At 37.6% G+C, this 22138-nt stretch overlaps 1 protein-coding gene across 3 annotated transcripts; it reads left to right on the forward strand.

Moving 5' to 3' along the window:
• The first annotated feature begins 11649 nt into the window (after window positions 1-11649).
• Window positions 11650-18372, forward strand: LOC126615308 (serine/threonine-protein kinase Nek5-like). Of its 3 annotated transcripts, none has more exons than XM_050283125.1 (15): window positions 11650-11986; window positions 12057-12199; window positions 12291-12357; window positions 12483-12548; window positions 12671-12717; window positions 12824-12869; window positions 13004-13084; window positions 13169-13211; window positions 13328-13377; window positions 14039-14120; window positions 14227-14276; window positions 14948-15021; window positions 15360-15411; window positions 15503-16138; window positions 16269-18372. In XM_050283125.1, the coding sequence occupies exons 2-15, from the start codon at window positions 12102-12104 to the stop codon at window positions 17745-17747; spliced, it is 2871 nt and encodes a 956-aa protein (XP_050139082.1). In that variant the 5' UTR covers window positions 11650-11986; window positions 12057-12101; the 3' UTR covers window positions 17748-18372. The 3 variants fall into 3 exon arrangements, with proteins under 3 accessions (XP_050139082.1, XP_050139083.1, XP_050139081.1); XM_050283126.1 differs by having other exon boundaries at window positions 12083-12199; XM_050283124.1 differs by having other exon boundaries at window positions 11650-12199.
• Window positions 18373-22138: the final 3766 nt, after the last annotated feature.

Below are 22138 nucleotides of genomic sequence, written 5' to 3' on the forward strand. Positions count from 1 at the left end.
TTGCCAAAGTAGAGCAAATTGTTCAATGCACCTCTACTGAAGCAGAGCATGTAAGTCGGTGCATCCTTGCCGAAGTAGGGCACCACCATTTGGTACACTCCAGCCGAAATTGGGTCTATACAATTCGGTACCTCTCAGCCAAATTGTTAAGGTACATATCTCTCACAAGTGTGGTAGTAATTAGATCCAAGAATTTGGTAAACTTCCACTCTTTATACTGCTACTTCAAGAGCAATTTAGATATTGAAGGACGAGAAAGATTTTCTTCTAGTCGAAATTCGATCGAATATAAACTTCAGAATTGTACCTATTCATGGACGTAAAAAGGTTTCAATCATGTTTTGCTTCGGGCAAGAATTCATCTTTGCATAATTTGAAACGATCCATAGTGAGTCAAAGAGCCATGAAGTCCTCGGCAGTGAGGTACTTCCATTTGATATGCTTCAAGCATAAGTCTTCGAATGAAGATCATGGCGGAGGCTTATTCAACTCTTCCACACCATAACTAGCTACAATGATTTCGCAACGAGTCATAGTCAAGTGGGGTGTCACGTCTTGTATCTACATAAAGTAGTTTCTTGTTCGAAACTTCTAAATCAGTGAAATCGAAATTGTTACAGTTTGACATTACGCTAAATGGCGGAAACAAGAAAATGATTGGTGCTTTAGGAAATAAAATTTTCCTAAACATCAAAGTTAGAACATTCAGGGTCTAAGACATGGTTTGGTTTAAACGGATTTAAGCATGGAGAACTTTAGGTCTCAACATGAGTGTTACGCGTTAAGAAACTTGAGGTTTCTATGGCACTTTTTCGGAAGCATGAACTTCAAGTTCATAATACCTGCAAACAAACGCAATATATACAAGACAAAAATATGTAACAAATAAATGCATGTAGGTCATCAAGGCTTATGATATTGATTTAATTAATTATTGGTCTTCGGGCCAATGAGAAGAATTAGGAGGGAAATATAAACCCAATAAAGCCTAAAAATGTTTAGGCTATTAAAATTGGTGGCCCAAAATGGACCAAAGCCCATGGTTTTTTTTTTTTTTTTTTTTTTTTTTTTTTTTTTTTTAATTTTGTAAAAAAATAGAACCATGAAAGTTAGGAGGTCCAAACCAAAAAAGTAAGGTGGGAAAGGCCATCCCATATGCACAGATATAGGTTGCAGACGCAGGCCTAAATGGCAAGGTCCAAATAGGGTGCTATCTTGTGTATCATAGACATGGATGCACCAACTCAGAGGTTGGGATCCAGTGTTCTGCGGTGTAAGGAATCCTTAACAGCCACGCGGGCTGGGTTCCTCTGCGGCGTGGACAAGGGAACACCAGAGCCTAATTGGGATGGTGTCATGTGGGTTGAGCGAGGGGTAGTGGTTAGTGAGTGTAAGCCCTACTACAAGGCGAGGTGATCTAGGCCTAAAGTGCAGTAAGTTTGGTCTAAACAAAAATCCCAGCCATGCTGGGGGGTTCGCCGGGGAAGAAAATTGGAGCCGGCTTTTCTGGTGACGAAGTCTTGGTCAGGAAACCTCGGGAGTGAGGTGCGATGCATGGTGGTTCATTGAAGAACCGGTCTCAACAACGGAGGAGAATCCTCGACGTCGAGAAAAGATAGAACCGAGATGATTCGATTTGGGAAATTTTTTTATTTTGCTGAATTTCAACGAGAAATTCAGGGGACGTCATCAAAGACGACGGTGCAAACCCCAAAAGGGACACAACTATAGGTCGTGATGTCCAGAAAAAAGAACGGCAAAGTCGTGGGCTCGACTTCCAGCGAGGCTAGGTTTTATGGGTTGGGGATGACGCCAAATGTCACCATTTTCTTAGGTTCTCAGCACAACAGAGCTGTGCTCCAATGCATTCCAACTCCATGTCTCGCATAGTGGCGTGGCTCAAAGCCTGTAGTTCGTTGGTTGGGGTCTCGAAACCCTAATTTTTTTTCAAAGTTTATTCAATTCAATTATACGCATATATAGTTTAAAGCTAATCTATATATAATTTTATGCAATATCAATTCACATAATTTAAAATTATGAGTATAATGCATAACAATTTATGTAGAATCTAAAATTCGAAAAATGTAAAGTTAGGGCATGCATTATGGTGAATGTTTATGCTATCAGGGCTGCGAAAATATAGAGATAAAAACCGTTGTTTTGGAAGAACTTGATTGCATGATGATATTGGTGAACTGGTTTGATGCAGAAAATTCTTTCTTCAATTTCGGCTTTCCATCTTCAAAGCTTGTATCACGTTCTACACAAGGAAAATAAATTGAATCAATAAAAGCATATGAATTCAATAAAATCAAAATTTAATCAATTAAAAATAATTGAAACGTAATACTCCCCTGATTGAAGACAAATAAATTCTCTTTAGCAAAGCGTGAAGTGCGTGCTGATAACGTGTTGTGACCTATATTTAACTGAGGGGTGTGGCATGGAGAGAAAGAGGGTGGATAATAGACTTGAGGAATTGTGTGTTAATTTCTCAGTCTTCGTGCCTTTATTTATAGTAATAAGGAAAAGAGAAACTTGCTATCCAAGTATACAAAATCTATTAGGAAAGATCTTCTAGATCCCAAAGTATTCCTAATCTATCTCTACTTCGGATTTACACAATAACATGTATTAGAACATATGTCACAACACCTCAAATATTTTTGTTTGCTTAACTTTTTTTTTTAATCTTTTTATAAATAATATGTCTATTGGTTATCATATATATATATATATATATATATATATATATATATATTTTATAATGAATATTGTAACCTAAAATTGTTCAAATTTCGAAAAAGTATGAAAATTCACGTATTCTACATACTCCCAACATCTTCTTGCACACATAAAGCACATGAAACACACACCAAACTTAGAGTTTGTGGCGCCTTGAAAAATTTAAAAGAGGGATGATAAACTTTGGAATATTTGTAAGAAGAAAATGATTTGTGATGATGCTTGAACAATTAGATGGGTCTAAGACCTGTAACCGGGTTAGTTTTCTGGTGGAGTATATTGCCAGCAAGTCTTTTTACAATACAAAACAAATCCATTACTAGGGCACCGCCAAACATGTAACAGCTCGTCCCTAAAAATTATGATTTTTATAATTTTAATAAGTGAGTTTACAAAATGCTCTTTGAGGCAAAGTGTTGACTTTTGTTGATTATCGTGTCGTGTCACGTAAGGTTCATTTTATTGGTGTATTCTTGTATTACTCGTTGCTATGAACGCATGGGCGTAAACGGAACACAATTTGGAGTTATAATGAAGGAGATAGTAACGTTTAAAGTCGAGGGCAAAATTATAAATTTCTATTTTCTAGAAAACTCCAGATTTCTGAAGTTTAATCTGGTCATGCCATGTGTGTGGTTGGGATTGAAGCAAGGAACGATGGGCGGTGTGGATGGGAAACAAAGGAGGAACAGGGGAGAGAAGTGGAGGAATGAGGAGACGAGAGAGAAAGGAATAGACTAACCAGAGAAGAGGGAAAGAAGGGAAAGGAGGGAGGAGAAAAAGAAGGGGAACGGGTCGGGTTTCCCCTTGACCCACGCGATGACCCCATTCCCTTAGTGTTTTCCGTCCAAATTTCTGGCTTTCTTCAACCTTCCATCACCACCAAACCTCATCACAACATCCTAGTGATGAACAAATTATATTTCTCGCAAGTTCACGAATCGATATCATAGTATAACAAGCAAATACGAGTGTCGTACCCACAGGGATTTGCAAAATCACCTAACTGAATCTAATTTTGTAGTACCCACTACAATTAAAATAACGAAAACAACTAAACTACGAAATTCAAATAATTAACCAAAGAGAAGTTGATTAAATAATCTTAAGTGCAGTAAATTAAAGAGAATTTATGTAAATAATTTCTGAAAACAATGGTTGAAACACTAGGTATCCGACTTTACCATATCAATCCAATTCTATGTCATTAGATAACTTAATAAGAACAATTCAATTCAGGTTCTAGGGTTCATTCTCTCTTTATTATGATTATCCGTTAGGCGTCCGGGTGTAACCACATATTCTTAATCATCAACTTAACCATGGCGTCTAGTCTAAGTCAATAATAAAAAATCCATTAAGTGCAAGAAGAACAAAGAAAACCAAAAAGTGTCTTAGCATGACGTCTACATCAACAACAATTCATTCATCCAAGAGAGCTATCTCAAGGCTAAGCATATGGCGTCTACTATAACCTTGTCTCATACATCTAAAAATTCATATTAAAGGTAGCTAATCAATAACATGAACATAAAGAATGATACAAGCACAATGAATGAAACTAGAAACCTTGAATTGATAAAAGAATGAAGTTAACTAAGACAGAATTATCATGAAGGCTACATCGGATCCCTAACACAGAATTAGTTCATCACGACCATCAAATTATAATAAGACATAATTATCACAATCATGATCACCAAGTCGGAAAAGATGTAAACGAAAACAATGGAGAACCCCCTCGGCGTTGGCGTCTTCCTTAGGTCAATCCTCTGTGATGAAGTGCGACTCCCCTATTTTCCTCTCTGCTCTTTTTTCACGTCCCCCCTTCTTATATAAACATCTAAGGAATATATAGGTAGATTTTGTTAGGCTTGCTTTGCCGCAATTGTTGAATCCCAGCCCATACAGAAATCCCAACATCATCAGACTTCGGTTTCCCGATCCAAACTGGACTCCACTTCCGCGTAGAATTCCTGAACTGACCTTCTTGTACTAAAACAGGTATAACTTCTTCTAGAAGCATCCAAATCACGATTAGTAAAATTCGGCCGAAACTAGACATCTAGAGCTTTCCATGCATATGTGACACAACACTCAGTTCGTCCTGATGAATGTTTGACGTTCCAACGAAAATGACAGTTCTGCGCAGCACCTTCCAGCTCTAGTTATAATTTTCACACAGCAGCCATTAAGTTGTGGATTGAACAATTTAACATTTGATGATTGTTGGAATGCTTCTTCACTTCAATTCTTCTCAGTTTTGATCCCTTTTAGTCTTGAAATCACCAAAAGACTCTAAAGTCTTCTCTACGGCCCATTATCTACAAAATATGCACTAAACACATCAAACAACCAATTTCACAAGAAAACATAGCGTAAAACTTAGGAAATATGGGCAATATAAATGTATAAATATTGTGTTATCACCTAGCACCTAATTCTAACCAAAACCCGACTAGATTTGCTTTGATTGTGCGGGGAAAACCACCCACGGGTCCGAGAGTCTCTCAGTGTTGATCCTCCAATTGCGAAACGTTTTCTTTGAATTACCACTACCACTAAACTTCCCTTGAGGCCAGGAACAAAGCCCAATCAACATTGGGGGCGTCGGAGTTGTTTTGGAGGTCGAATCAAACACACCATTTATAGGGTTTCCGGCGGATTTTCGTGAAATTGGGGCTTTTCCCGGCAAAATTGGCCTTAGTCTTAGGTATGAAAGTTGCTCTACTAATTGAGATCTTCATTTCTATGAAATTTGGTAATTTTTAGAAATAGTTGAATTTTCCGGCAAGTCGGGGCAGCAAACCACCACTTGCGACGACGTGTGGGCCGAGGTATCCCCTGACCTTCCTAGGTTAAGTTTGAATACCTTGATACCATTTGTGAGGTCTGATTAATGAAATTTCGTCGTTTGAACCTAGTTTCATTAAGGACCACCACCCAATTATTATAGTAGTTGGCGATCTGAACGTTGGATCGTCACTAAACTTTGACACATTGTAGTACATAATATTTGAGGATTTTAGAAATTTACGGATCAAGAATCCGACGTACGGATCTTCTCGAATAGGATTTGTAAGTTAAGTGTTATATTGACAAGAATTCTGAGATATGGTTTGGTAATTGTTCTAGACGGCGATTGTTCGTGACGCCTCGAAGTTGTGCTAAGGAATTGTAGCATGGACTCCAGGTTAGTAGGCTTTTGGTTTTTAGTGTATATATATATATATATATATACACACACTTAGTATTTTTCCCAGAAAACTTATTTAAATGGTTGTATGCTTTGAAATGTCATGCCAAATGTTTTCTATTTAGAATATGCATTTAGTAGTCGCTTATGTTATTGTTGACGCTGCGGACGCAATAGTTGCTTATGTTATTGTTGACGCTGTGGACGCTCAGGTAAGTTCCAGGTGAGTTTATAGACTGTGGATGTGAGTTGTATGGTTATGATTACCTTTGATGCATTTAGAGCTCATAAACCTGCACCCCCGTGTTAGTGCTTCCGCTCGTGGCCAGGGCATAGTCTTTCACGTGATGTTCACCTCCCACACCGCATGCTCACCTTGGATCCAAGTTTGGTGCATAGTCCTGTCGTACAGACCATTATATGTGGTTCCAACTCGTAGGTGACCCGCGATTATTCGCACAGTCTTCATGTGATCGTAGCACTTGAGCGTACTTATTACACCTAGTCCTGTCGTATAGACCACATTAAGTGGTTCCAACTCGTGTGCATGCATACTTGATGAGCTATAGGTTCAGCCGTACAGGCCACAATAGGTGGATCCGGCTAACATTTCACTTTCATTAATTTACTTCACCTGGTTTACTTATTCATTATGCTGAGATATTTGACATGGCATACATGTGGATTTTGATATTTCGAGTATGGTTTTGATATAGGTATGTATTATTATTTTCTGGGAAATTATACGGGTTTTACGGTGAGGGGTTATTATTTTTAGAAAGAGAAATGGTTTTGAAAAGCTTTGTTTTTGCCCACTCACATTTTCTGTTTTGCGCCCCTCCAGGTTCTAGTAGCAAAGTTTTTGTATCAACGAGGATTTGTGGCATACCCTGGTACTGGTGGCTTCTTATGATGGTATAATCCTTATCTTACCTTACTGTACTTTACTTATACTTTGACATCGCCTGTGAAATGGGTCCATACCTGCTCACCGCGCACTCGTGTACTTAGGCACTTTTAGGATTAAATTTATTCACATTTTCCACATCATCACACTTTATGGCTTCATCACCTTCCGGGTGTCGGCTAGCACAACTCGATTCGGAGTCCTAGTGGACTTTCCGGGTCGGGATGTGTCAAAACACCAATAGAAATGAAAAGAAATATGAAATCTTGTAGGTTTGAGAAGAAAAAAAAAATCAAACTAAGCACAATAATTTTGCTGATTTTGAAGACTATTAAAACCTATGAAGAAATTGATGAAAAGCATACTGATTGAAGAGAAAATTGTTAAAATCTATAAGGAATTGAAGAAGAGTGAGATGTTGCCATTTGGATTGATTTTTTTTTCTTGTAAAAAGGTGATCAGCTGGTGGTTTCACAACTTTAGCCACTCTTGCGAAGGCCGAAAAAACTCACAGATGCATTTCAGCATCTCCTTGCCACCATCATGCGATTCACCAGCATGAGAGGTTGTTGTTTGGATTGATGGCATATGAGGTAAAATGATCAAACTTCGAACCCCATTGCATAACTTACATGGCAGGTGTTTTATTATGAGTGCTGCTAAACCCATCTCATTATCTTATTTCTCCACCCACTTTATATTTTTACCCAACAGAAAAAGTTGGAAGAAGAAAAACACTCTTTTCTTGCCCACCATTATTCCTAATACCCTACTCCGCTCATGTGATATCACATGGCATCGAGAACAAATTTGAACCCCGCTGCTAGGAATAGATTGTCCTCCTTCTTGTAGGCTGATTTAGTTTTATTCCGGCAACCGTTCATGGCTTAATTTGCTAAGCGTGTGCAACTTGGCATTTCCATGTGATTTGAAAAAATAGTACAACTTGGCATTTCTATGTGATTTGAGAAAAGTGTATTTTAGGAATAATGGTGAGGCAAGTTTGGAAACCCCAGCTCCTCTGCAGTGCCGCACCAACTCCCAGCTCCCCATCCGGGTCCCAACCATCGCAACACCACCATGCTAGCAAAATGGGAAATGAGAGAGAAGGGATTGGAAGTAGAGAGAATTCAAAGCCATCGATCTTATGAAGCACATGGACGATGATGGAAGCAAATCCTATAGCGGAGCCTGCTGCGTTGACTTGATTTTGAGACGATGTGCGACTCACTCGAGGCTTAAAACCATTATCAAAGATATTCGATTGCTGCCTCCAAATTTTGAGGCAATTTCTTGGAGGCACGTGCTTCCCTCTATGTTGTTTGTTTATTAAAAAAGCAAATGCCAGAGAGGGACTAATAAGAAGCTGCATTATTTTGGAACACGTGAGCAAGGTGGGAGTGTGTCCCTATCCACGAGACTCATTCACCAGATATTCTGCGCTGTTCTCCGTAGCTTCATGTGCGCATTCCAGACGCCAGACAATAATCCATTGGCTGCCCGAGATCAGAACCCAGCTGGACCAATCACAATTTCACTCGTGGCATTCTAAATGGCCAAATCGAATTTCCCCCGTGTCGTGGCAGGACACTAAAATTGTAGCTAGTGTCTAAAATATTGATATCACTAGAAATATCAATATGTAAATTTGTAAAAATATTGACAAATATATTAAATATCGATATCGACATCAGTTACTTCCGATAGAAACGATGAAATTTTATGTCAAACATTGGTTTGAACGAAATATAAGAGTTTCTTCGATATTTAACAGATGTGTAAAAAATAATGACTATGTCTATCAATTTTAGCTTAAACTTAATGTTTATCCGATATGAGATAAAATTCAGACTTTATTCCATTTCCCTTTTTTTTTTTTAATATTTCCATAAATATATTGACCGTATCAAAGAAATTTTGAAACACAAAGTGTAGCCCAGCATCGGAAATGTTGCGCTCCAGTGGAAGGAACTCCACCTGGCGCACGTTAGACAAAGCACATGGTCCTGAAAACCAAAGAAAGGAGAAATTTTTCAGTGTGACCGGTACACGGACCATGTGTTACTATACAAATAATGAGATATATGCAAAAGTTAATAACTTAAAAAATAAAATCTTCCACCATTTTTATAAAAATACGTGATGTACCATATGTACTTCTGTCACAATACAAAAATTTCTCCAAAGAAAGGAGCAAGCTGCCACACTGGTCACTGGTGTACGTTACTGCGCTCTGTTAGTGTTATGCGCCTCTGCATTTGGCAATTGCATGTGCATGTTACGTATAAGTTATAACACACTAATCATTGATCGAGTTGAATTAAATTTGTCAACTCCCAGCCTCCATGGAAGTCTGTGCCTTGCTTTCAATCATGCAAAAATAGTATTTTTACCACTTAATTGTACCATTATTTGTACCATCTTTCTAATAGAGATAGAATCCACATACATTGGCAGCCTTACCTCTATTAAAAAGATGATGCAAATAACACTACAACTTAGTAGTAAATGTAGCATTACTCTCTATTTTTTGTGGTCTGATGTTCGTAGCAAAAGTTTAGGGTGATTTATTTCGAGAGAAATATTAAGAGTACTCTCTTAAAAATGAGATTTTACATGAACTCTTTGTCACTTCAATATTGCGTTAAAAACATGAGTGACAGAAAGTCTATAGAGAGTGTTAACTTTAAAAGAGTGTCCTTAGCATTTCTCTTGTTGGGTTGACAAATTATTTTACATATTAGACCTTAATTCAAGAGAAAGTTTTATGCTAAAAAATAAAATGACTACTGACTTGTACCCAAGATGAAACTAGTTCATTAAATTAAACTAAATTTCTTTTACGTCAACATATTTCATTACTTTTTAACAGAATAGACTGAATCTCCATTGCTTTAAAGTTTTAAAATTTAAATATAACAGTTGAGAGAGCGGGTAAGCCACCAGCTGTGGCTAGCAGCTTTCTAACATGATAATTACCTCATATTGCCCAATGCAAACAATCGGGGAAGTGATTTTGAAATACTTTTTTTAACTTCGTACACACTCTTGTTTTAATTCTGATTATTGATGTTATTTGATTTATTTAATCAGATAATTATAAATAAAATAAAAATGTGAAAATCATTTTCCATTCCACTGCTCTAATTTGACATAATTCATTTTCTTTCAGTTGCACATGCATCCAATTTTGATGGTTCTAGTATAAACTACTCATATTTTTCTTTTGGTAATTAAAGAATTCAGATTTGCAAAAGTAAAATGAAAACTCATGTTACCAAAATTAGGTAAGAAATGTCGGTGAGCTCTCACATGTGACGTGAGAGCTACAAGTTTTTATATTGTTTTCTTCAGATGCCTTTTCAAAAAGAGAAATTGTATTGCAACTTAACAATTTTCTTTTCATGCCACTTAGTACTACAATCTAGTGGTATTCCTATTTAATGGAAAATAAGAGGTCTTAGGTTCGATTCTCGCCAATGATGAATTTGAACCATATTATTGCTAGCTCATTGTGAGGCTAAGCCCACCCCTTCCCTTAGTGTAGATAACATGGATTGTTAAAATTTTTTTTTTCTCTTCTTATAAAAATGAAAAACGCCACTTAGTACCACAATTTAGGGTATTTCTCTTTATTTGTAAGTGATAGGTCTTATGTTTGATTTTTGCCAAAGGCGAATTTGAACTGCATTATAGCTAGCCCATTGTGATGTTAAACCCACCTCTCCCCCATAGTATAGATAATATCACTTGTTAAAACAAAAATGATACTCCCAATATTTTGCTTAAATAGATGTGAAAAATTAATAATCATAAGGCATAAATCGAATCAAAACATCGCCACACCCCTTTATACAGCGAACACAACCTAGATAGTCACACAATTTCGCTTAATTTCATTGAGATCATCGTCACGGTCCACTTTTATTTTCTTTTTAGAAAATGCCAAGGAGATCGCATTTGTATCATGAGTCCTGCTCTCCTAAGGTCCTCATTTTGAGGACTTGTAAGGACCTGTGTATATTAGCCACAAGATCTTATTAGTTTAAATTTAAATGCTTAAAATATTTGACAACTTAATAAAAAAAAAAAGAGTTTTCTAATGGTTCATGAATTTTAAGTTGATTTTACTTTATTAAGTTGTCAAATATTGTAAACATTTGGATCTAATATATTATAATCATGGGGCTAATGTGCATTTGGTCATGTCCTCAAAATAAGGACTGTAGGAGAGCAAGAGTGTTTTATATCATCTTTCTAATAGAGGCTACTTATTTATATCGGTAAACCCTACATCTAATTATTAAAATTTCTAATTTTGAAAGGTAATTGATAAAAGTCGAACTACCTAGTAGTCCTAAATCCCTATTTTCTAGGAAAGAAAACAACATTAAGCAATATGTTTTTTTTTCGTTCAGCTCAATTTTACGACCTACTTTTCATTGCACATGAAATTATAAGATAAAATTGTAAATATGTGTACTCACTCGTAAAAGGCACATGGCACATGTTGCGTATGTAAAATAAGGGAATTGAAGATCTATTTTTTTTTATTGACCAAAGAAATATAAAATAAAAAACTTAAAAAATCTATTTTTTTAACAAATATTATCTATAACGGTGAGGGGAGGGCTTAGCTTCACAATGAGTAAACAATAATGTGGTTCACATTTATCTTTGAAGGAAATCGAACCTAAACCTTTCACTTACCAGTGAAGAGGAATACATGATTTAAAAAAAAAAAAAATCCAATTAAATACATAAATAGAGAAGAAAAATAGAAAAAAAATGTTGAAGTTGGACAGCTACCTGTGTCGGCGTAGAAGGCGGCACACCCATTTCCCACAATCGTACTCTCACACAAGTCCTGCTCACTCTCTGAATCCGAAGGTAGAGAGAGAAAGTTAAGAGGAGAGAGGAAGTTAGAGAGAGAAAGCAAGAGATTGCTTTGCTTGCTTAGAAAGTTGGCTACAGATTTCTTAACACCATGATTAGCTACTAACTATATTTAGATAATGCACACTTTTCAACTGAACCACCCCAACCCCACCCCTAAACGGCACCACTTTTGAGCAATGAGTGGCGACCGGAGCAGCGGTTGGCGATCCATGGATTGAAATTCGAAATCCGCCATTGTTAGTTTTTGAGAAATGGCGTGAGCTTTGAAGCAAAATCCTACAACTCAATCAGTCGTTGTATTCACAGGCATTGCCGTGATTTCGATATCTCAGTGGATCGAGGGAGCAAGCGATGGAGTCCAGGATGGATCAGTATGAGCTCATGGAGCAGATCGGCCGCGGAGCTTTCGGCGCTGCCATCCTCGTCCACCACAAGGCGGAGAAGAAGAAGTAGTTTATATACTCATATGTCAATGTGTGTGAATTTGTGTAATGTATGGATTCAGATTTGCGGCTCATTTGGTTTTGATGCATTTCTCAGATATGTGTTGAAGAAGATCCGCCTTGCACGGCAGACGGAGCGGTGCCGGCGATCCGCCCATCAAGAGGTAGGTTCAGTTCAATACTCCAGTTTTCCAATTTCCTTAGCAGTACTTGCAATTTTGTTTATGTTTGTGTAATATTCGGTACAAATTTGGTTTTCTTATTTATGTTTGGGAATTTGGAATTCTAGATGGCTCTTATTGCCCGAATTCAACACCCGTTTATTGTCGAATTTAAGGAAGCCTGGGTCGAGAAGGTTAGACACATTTCTTTTTGAGTGAATCTGTGTTTGTGTGTGGGGATGCACATATCGAATTTGTAGTTTATTTTTTTCGTTTGTGTTTTTCCTAAATCGGAAGTGATGCATTCAAAATGTAGGGTTGCTATGTTTGCATTGTCACTGGATACTGTGAAGGTGGAGACATGTGAGTTGTCATAGTTTTACAAACTTCATTCATGGGTCTTAACTTGTATAATGTCATACTCCCGTAATATTCTTTAAACCATTGTTCCCATCTGTAAACTTATCAGGGCCGAGATGATGAAGAAGTCAAATGGGGTGTTTTTTCCCGAGGAGGTTAGTATACTCATCTCTCTTTCCAAATCAGCAAGCCCGTACACACACATTTATTTTCCTTCCTGATGCTTATATTGAATGTCTGAATTCAATCTTATGGTCGGTTTGTGTTGGTGAATGTGGGAATTGCTCAGAAACTCTGCAGGTGGTTCACACAGCTATTATTGGCAGTTGAATACCTGCATTCCAATTATGTTCTACATCGTGACCTAAAAGTATGTTCGCCAATACTAGCACTTGTCAACTGAGTATGTAGTTTAAGGGTTTTTCAAGATTCATATGGTGTTCTCTTTTGGCAGTGTTCCAACATCTTTCTCACCAAGGATCAGGATATTCGTCTTGGTGAGTTCAAGATGGATTTGAAAATTGTTTTATGATATTTTTGGCCTTCATACTGGTTTTTCTGATGATAATGTGTTTGTCCTGACTTTGTTCATCCTTGTACGGTATGTATACAGGGGATTTTGGTCTTGCTAAAACTTTGAAGGCAGATGACTTGGCTTCTTCGGTATGTACTACACATGGGAATTCCTTTTATCTCTGATTCTTTGTATGTTATTTGTTTATCTTAAAAAACTTTACTTTGCAGTTGGAATAACTCATAGCTCAAGATTTAGTTTCAGAGTTTGAATTAGATATGATTAATGTTGTTGTTATTGCTTATGAAGTTTGATATCTTTAATTGCTAGTAATACAGTGGTGCAATAAAGTTCTAGAGTTGATAATGACCCTGATATGTGTACAACCGAATAGTAATGTTATAACGGAAGTTGTCAAGACTCAAAACATTAGATCCTTATTCTAAGTTGGTGTGGCTTTGTATGAAGCTATTGTTCAACCTTTTTATTTACTAAAATTCCCCTTTGCTTGCTGCGGCTCAAGAATTTAGCATGAGAATAGATGAAATTTCTACATATTCTGCATAACTAGTCACAATTATTTCCATAATTCCATCACCATCTACCTAATTCTTTTATTTTCGTTGTATCAAATTTCTAGCTTATCCTTTTAAGATTTAAGAAAATGAATGCTTAGAAGTTTTACTGTTTCAATATACAGTAAACAGGTTCGTGGTGCTTATTCTTAATAGTTCAGTTACTTACCCCTGATGATGATAGGGACATTAGTGATATTTGTGGAACTAACTGTTTCCCTGTACTTCTGTGTAGGTGGTTGGGACCCCGAATTACATGTGTCCTGAACTGCTTGCGGACATTCCTTATGGTTTCAAATCTGATATTTGGTCCCTAGGTATGTCGTCTTATAAGTCACACATATTAGATATTTATTTCTTTACACTTCTCTGATTTGTATCTTTATTTAACCTGTGGTTGAAAATTGTTGATTGTTTGGCCAGGGTGTTGCATATACGAGATGGCTGCTCATCGACCTGCTTTTAAAGCTTTTGTAAGATTTCTTACAAAATCTTATTGATTGTTTAAGTTCCATATCTTTTTGTATGAATTCCAATTTACCCGACAGTCAGTTAACGTTTTTCTTTTATCCCAGAAGAGTAAATAGCATCTATAAACTCTAATTTATTTTGCAATAAGTACAACAACAACAAAGCCTTTTCCCACTAAGTGGGGTCGGCTATTATTTTGCAATAAGTAGATAGAAAAAAAAAAAAAACAAGAAGAAATTCGTAGTGTTTTTTCCTTTTCAAATATGAGTTTATAGGAATCCTTATCATGTCCCCGTAATGGAGTGTATCTGTGTGTAATTAGCAATGATTTTTCATCTGTCTTTGAAGTGGCCAACAATGTACCGTGTCTCTTGAACCTCCGTCACCCCAAGTCAATGAAAGAACTTATCAATAGAGTAATTTTTGTCATTTACAGAGTCCAATAACTGTAAATTGCTGGGTGTAATGGTTAACGACTTTCTTCAACTAGTCAACTTTTTTTGTTCACAAGGGAGGCCGGAGAAGGGGGAATTGGGTGTGAGGGTAAATGCTGTCTATTATACGAGATACAAACCCTGACTCTTTGACTAGTAGACTTAATGCTGTTGTGAACCGTCCAAATATTTTGACCAGTTAATCTAATTTAATGTTTGCATTATACATCGTGTTTCAGGATATGGCAGGATTGATAAGCAAGATTAATCGTTCCTCTATAGGTCCTCTGCCTTCCTGTTATTCGCCATCCTTGTAAGTTTCTTCTGCTATTCAGAGTCTCATTTTCTTCACACATGCACCACAGTAACATGCTATTGTGCTGCATTACTGTGCCTTATGCCCCCCGTATCATGAACTTGCATACGATATTATATACATATATATCAACATGGTACTACGTGCAGACACAAACATAAACTTATAAATCTATGCATATTTGAGTATTAAATGTTTTTCCTGCTGACACAGTGGAGAAACACAAGTTTCCACTTTTTTCTATTCTTTCCAATAATGGCTTTATTGCTGATTTGCTGTTGAAAACTGGATGCTCTATAGCATTATAATCAATCTATTTGAAACTATGCATGCAGGAAAACACTAATCAAAGGCATGCTGAGAAAGAACCCTGAGCATCGGCCAAGTGTAAGCCTTCTCTCTACAATGCTCTTTGTCAAATCAACAATTTTGAGTACAAGAACTGCGTACTAATAATCACTACTGTATATTTTGTCAGGCATCTGAAATTTTGAGGCACCCGTATCTGCAACCTTATGTTGATCAGTATCGTCCATCATTTACCACTCGAACAGTCTTCTCCCCAGAGAAACGTGTATCTGTAGGTCATGAATCTCGGAGAAACATGGCAGAAAGCCAAAACAGTAATGGGTCAAGCAGTGATAAAGATGGTTTGCCTTCAATTGAGAAAAACATTCCAGAAATGGACACACACTGTGATAATAAAGCTACTGAGACAGATTTAATTTCTCTTGAGGATGAAGATGGCTTTGATCAGCTCCTGCCTACTGAAGAACATGACCGAAATGTGTGCACTTCAAAAGTGGAAGAACAGTTGATGAAACCACCTCATTCTGAATCTAATGTTGAATCGAGGCAACCAAAGACCATTAGGAATATAATGCTGGCTTTGAGAGAAGGAAAAACTAGGGAACATAGCTCACCAATGAGAAGTAATCGGTCTAAGGTTTGTCTGCCGCAAAGAACTAACGTAGAAACAGTGTCCAGAATACCCAAGCTGAGTGATGTCTCTCCTGTTATCAAGCCCAGTCCCGATGCACCAACTGTTGCATGTTCAAAGGCAACCCTCGATCCTGAAAAACGGACACAGGGATCCCATCCTTTAAAGCATCAGGTAATCAGTAGTTATGATTTAATGCTTTTTTCTTTGATGGGGTGTCCCCCTTCCTAGGGGATTATTTAATAATTATTATGTACTATATGTATTAAACTGATATTGATGTAATCTAGTTTCTTGTTTGCAGTTGCCTGTAATTGAATACTCACCGAAATCTAAACCCAGACATGATGGTACTCCCCCTGTTCCTATAAAACAAGTTGAAGATGGACTTCCAAAGCCTAGGCAAAGAACCCCTCCTACACTGGTTAGACGTCCTTCATTTCCTGCGCGGATGAAGCAAGTGGGGGTTGATGTTCCGAATGCTGTGAACTATGTTGCAAGGATAAGTCCAAGGGAGATAAACCAGGAGCCTGAAAAGAATCCCCCTCAAGTGCCCAATGGTTGCCTAACAAACTCTCCTAGAGAAGTCCAGCAAGAGCCTCAAAGATATCAAGAAACTAGTTCAAAAGGATTGCAAACGGACAGCAGCAATTCTGTCTCCTCTTCTGCATCAATTCAAGGATTTGAGATTTGTGATGATGCAACAACTGCTTTTATTGACATGAGAGTGCAGGTGCTTCCTGATTATGGGAGCGTCACCCACACTGAGAGTACAGAGTCTCAACCGAGCTGTTCACCCGCTTCTCATTTTCATTCAGTGATATCTGAAACTGCTGAAAAAGATGGGAATGATAATAAGTCTGAATGCTTAATTGAAACATCTGAGGCTATTCTAGATCTTCAGAATACAGCTGCTGGTGACCAACAAGTGAGTTTAATTGCCACTCTCGATCTCCCTGACCCAGTTTCTGAAGAAAGATTTATTTGTAATGATCATACCCCTGTAAGTATGCCCAGTTGTATGCCTTATACAGTGGATCAAGCAAAACATACATCTACATCTAGTGGTCACGACAAGTTCACTGTAAGGGAACATCAATCCCCAGTAGCGGACACTACCCTTTCTGTTACCCCTCCCATTTCATCAAGCCAAAATTTATTTCAACCAGATCAAGGAACGGGTTTGCAAAATCAGTTAATGGAAAAGTCGACTGCGGCTAATCTTGCCCCTGCTTTTGATGACATCATACATGTGATTAGGCATAGTAGTTTTCGTGTTGGGAGTGATCAACCAGTAATGGAATCCGTGGAGATGGGGGTTCAGAATGTGGATGTTGGTAAGCTGATAAATGTGGTAAGGGATGAATTGGAGATGCGAAATGCGACTGGCCTTGTGGCTCAGAAATCATCAAACTGCGCTGAGACAGTGAGCCCGGAATCAAATAACTCTGATCTCTCTAATGTCAAAGAACCCGAGATAAGAAACCCGATTCCTTCAGCAAAAATATCCGAATCCTCTGAGCCTACAAAGTCCAGTCCTCCGGCGGAAGAGGAAATACCAGAGAAGGAAATCATGGATGTCAAGTCTTTTAGGCAGAGGGCAGAGGCACTAGAAGGACTACTAGAATTGTCTGCAGATTTGCTGCAGAATAACAGATTAGAGGAACTCTCAGTTGTTTTGAGGCCTTTTGGGAAAGATAAAGTCTCCCCAAGAGAGACGGCTATCTGGTTAGCAAAGAGTCTGAAAGGAATGAGGATTGAGGATGGCGGGCGGAGTTCATGAACATTCTCCACTGTAAGCATTCTCAGTTTTATGTCATGCCTTCTCAGAAAATTCAAATCCAATTTGAATTACGAAGACAACGACCAGGTCTCGATTTTTCGCTCTTTTTTTCTTCCTTTTCCTTGATTTTGTAATTCTTTGCATGAATTTGGTTGTACATAGCGACCATACGAACTCTAACATTGTCTACTCGCCAAATGTATGATACGTTGTAGCTTGCCGTCAATGTTATTAGGCTTTTTAGCCAAAATAGTCCTTAAGATTTGCATTACACATTACTTTGGTCCCTGAGATTTGAAATCATTAGAAGTGGTCCCTGAAATTGTCCATCATCAATCATTTTGGCCATTCTGTGCAAAATTATGTTAAATAAGAATCAAAATAACAGATTTGCCCTCAATTTAATAAACAATAAGCCAAAATGATTTGACAAAAATTAAGGGTATTTTGGTAATTCTATTCTTATTTAATGGTGATTTTTCAATGAAACACCAAAATGAGTAATGATTGACAAACTCAGAGACCAATTCTATTGATTTCAAATCTAAGAAACCAAAGTGAAGAGTTATGCAAATTTGAGGGATCATTTTGGTTAAAAAGTCATGTTATTATTGTGTTACACAAAGTATTTGGTGAACTTGTTGATCAGGTTCTTGTTCTTCTTTGTCGAAATACTTATTGTAGTACATGGAGAGAGACGAAAACACTTACGACAGTTCTTTGGCTAAGATTCGATTAGTGTTGTTTTAGGCTTCTACATTCCATTACTTTTTCGTTAATATTATTTTGAAGCACTTCTCAATACTTGTACAAGAAGCACTTGGATTTTTAATTAGCAGTTTGATGTGTGCTTCTTAGAAAATCACTTGTTGAAAAGCTGTATGAGCAGAATGCTTTCTATAAAAACAAATACAAATAAATAAAGAGAGTTTTAATGAAAACGACTTTACAAAAACAAAATCATAATAAAGAACACTCAATGAACTATTTTTTGTTTAACTATAAAGATCAAAACATTAAAAGAAAAGAAGCTTTAATGAAAGAGAAAGACTTGGCTCCTCAACCCTTTAGAAGATCCTTAAAATACTTCGTGGCCTATTCATAAAATTTCGTGCTCATGACTGGAACTGTTAATATTGTAAATCACTTTGTAAAAATCATTTATATAAAAAATCAATTAAAATTAAAGATCGTTTAGTCATCGAATGGTATAAAAACATATGGACAAATTTATAGTAAAATCATTATGAACTGTCTATCTATTTACTAAAATTGATTGACCAAACAATTTTAGTTTTAATTGATTTTTTGAAATATGATCTTTGCACAATCATTTATAATATGAACAATTTGAATCATAGGCACGAAGTATTGTGAATAGGCCGTGTTGGAACCAATTCACGCATTGTTGCAAACGTTGGAGTTATGCAAGTTCGACTAACTGTAAGAAAGCAAATAACTGTGAATTATCTAAGGTACTGGTGTGGTACTGCCAAAGGCTTTTCGGCGGTCAAGTTAGTAAGCAATTTTGAGACTCAAGCAGTGGCCAAAAGAATAGGCAAAAAGTAAATACGAGTTAGTTGTGTTACCAGAGTTATGCACTGCATGAGGGTATTTATATTAGTCGGGGACCTTTGAAGATATGGAATATGTATTAAACCGGCAAAGTCCCAAAGGATAGCTAGAATTAAATATTGTTTCTTCTTAGGACTGTGGTTACTTGCATCGTATGCCAAACCCATATTGTAGGAATATCCAAGAATATAGGAAACTCATCTCATCTCCAATCGGATTAGGTTTCTGTATCTTACGGAACAAGAATGGTCAATCTTAGCGAAGTCGGCAGACTTACCTTTCCGGAGTACAAAACGATGTGGTTGTATAGCTATTTTGTTTGAGCAGCTTAATGCGATTGAACCTGTTGAATCATGACTAGACTTCTGAGGTACGCACATTTTGATTCGCCTTACTCCGGTTCTAGAAAATCATGGTCTCACAGTTGCCCCTAGCTATGTATCTGAAAGACCATTCTACTTGAGGATGGGTAGTTACAAAAATACCACGCATTTCGGAGTAAACAGGAATAGTTACCATTTAATATTCTTTTGACATGTGGAGATCCGGTCTCGTTACTGTTGGGAGGTGTAGAGACGTTCCAGAATCGGGTGTGCGATCTCGAGAGTTGTGCCATAGAAACAAAATTTATGAAAGATATCACTTCACGTGTGTGCGAAAAACATGAAGCTACTTTTTTTTTGTTATCGAGTGATTTTGGTCGTCGGATGCACAGATCTTGAAGCGAGACGTTCAGGATTCAACAATGAGACAATTCTAAAGATCCTCTATTAGTATCTTGAATTCACTCTTCATTTCTCACTCTTCCAAACTCTCCTAAGCGTAAAATACTTTTTAAAATTTCCAACCATTACCTGTCTTCAATTTTTAGACTTTCGTTTTCAATTCTCCGATCGAAGAAATGGCATGATCAAATGCACAACTAGTTCTAGACACCAACAATAACATCTATTTCAAATCTCCGATGATCAAGGTGTGCAGTCAAGAAGATTGCGACACGTTCATCCATCAGTGTAAGGATTTGTTGAATGGATGCAAAATCCGATGGGAGGCCGGTGAGAATATTCTACCAACAGTGCCTTATTTATCTGACCTAAGCACTCGTGCACCAAGGTCCATCCTTGGTACCTTGATTTGGGCTTGAAGTTTTCCATATCTAGCCTCCTGAAGAAAATCTTGTTTAGCTACAAACTCTCTCTTTACAACCTTACTCTAATGTTGTTTCAGATGATTACTTGTTTTGAACTTCTAAACAAGTGGTATGGTGCGGATCTTGGACTACAAGAATTTCAAATGCAATACACAATGAGGATGAGGACTAGCACACTTCTTCTAGGTTTGGGGAACTCTGCTTTGGGAAACGTACATCACTGATTTACCACAGCACAACAAGAATTGGTACAAGAACATCCTCGTAGAGGGTAGAGATTGTAAAGGTGATATTTCTAGTGTTAGGGTACATAGCACACCATCAATGGACCTGAAGTGCGACAACACATCATCGACCATGTCGAAGCATTCCGCTATGTTAGACGAGGTCCACATGCAGTTTCATCCATCGTGCTTTGAGGAGTCCATCGTTATGTAATTTGTTGATTTTCTGATTTGAGATGACTGTGAGTGCTGCACAAGTTCGGGATACCCCTATCGCGTATCCAACACTTGAATCACTCATGCTGACTACAGAACGCAGAATGACTGAACAACATGTGCCTTTGGTGGAAGGTGCTACTGTAAACGCCTTTGTTGCTTCCAGAGGCCGTGGTGGTTATTCTCGTGATGGTGGGCGAGGCCATGCTTCCAACCGTGGTGGGAATCAAAGAGCCTACAATAATCGTAACAACAACACCACTCAGAATAACCAAGGTAATGGTGAAAGGATGGCTTCTTGTGGTGATCGAATTATTTGTCAGATTTGTGGTAAACATCCCGCACTGGACTGCTACTAGCGAAGGAATGCTGCCTTTGAAGGAAGGATTCCTACCAAACATCTCTCGGCCATAACGTCTTCTCCCATCACTCTTAATAAGGAGCAGAATGGCTCTTGGCTACTCGACACCGGTGCCAACGCACATATAACTCTAGTTATTCAAAATCTGGCCCATCCTAAGAAGTATAATGGTAATGATGGTGTGGGAGGTGTAGGTAATAATTCTGGTATCTTTATTGCACATTTTGTCTTAAATCATTTTCAAACTAATGCTTGCTCACTTGCTTTACGTGATATTATTCATTGTCCTTCTGCATCAACCAATATCATTTCTGCCCATAAATTCACCTTAGATAATGATTGTTACCAACTAATATTTCCACATTTCTTTCTTGTTAAGGACCTTAAGACATGGAAGACCCTTTTCTGAGGGAGATGTGAGAATGGGTTGTACCCATTTCCAAATGGCTGTGGACATCTCAAGCATATTGTTTCTGCATTTGTGGGGGTTAGGGTCTCGGTTCAAAGGTGGCATGCGCGTCTTGGCCATCTTGCGAAACCAATGATAAATTTTTTAGTTTCCAATAAGTTGGTACCCATTCATGGTACCTCTGATGTAAGTTTTTGTGAGTCTTGTCCTTTAGGTAAAAGCACTAAGCTTCCTTTCAATGTGTCTGAGTCCATGTCTCAATTTCCTTTGCAACTTATCCACTCTGATGTGTGGTGTTCTCCAATTCAATCCAATGAAGGTTTTCGTTATTATTTGTTATTTATCGATGACTATTCACGATATTCTTGGGTTTTTCCAATGAAAAACAAATATGAAGTGTTTGAGATATTTGTGAAATTTAAAACTAAAGTTGAGAACATGTTTAATTGCTCCATT

Source organism: Malus sylvestris, chromosome 3 (assembly GCF_916048215.2).
Source record: "Malus sylvestris chromosome 3, drMalSylv7.2, whole genome shotgun sequence".
NCBI classification, from domain to species: Eukaryota; Viridiplantae; Streptophyta; class Magnoliopsida; order Rosales; family Rosaceae; genus Malus; species Malus sylvestris.

Bases quoted from the DNA above. Each gene is read 5' to 3' on its own strand.
- LOC126615308 (XM_050283124.1), top strand. From the start codon at position 12,102: ATGGAGTCCAGGATGGATCAGTATGAGCTCATGGAGCAGATCGGCCGC. The intron at 13,212-13,327 runs GTGAGTTCAAGA...GTATGTATACAG, and splicing joins GGATCAGGATATTCGTCTTG to GGGATTTTGGTCTTGCTAAA. The intron at 15,022-15,359 runs GTAAGTTTCTTC...CTATGCATGCAG, and splicing joins TCCTGTTATTCGCCATCCTT to GAAAACACTAATCAAAGGCA.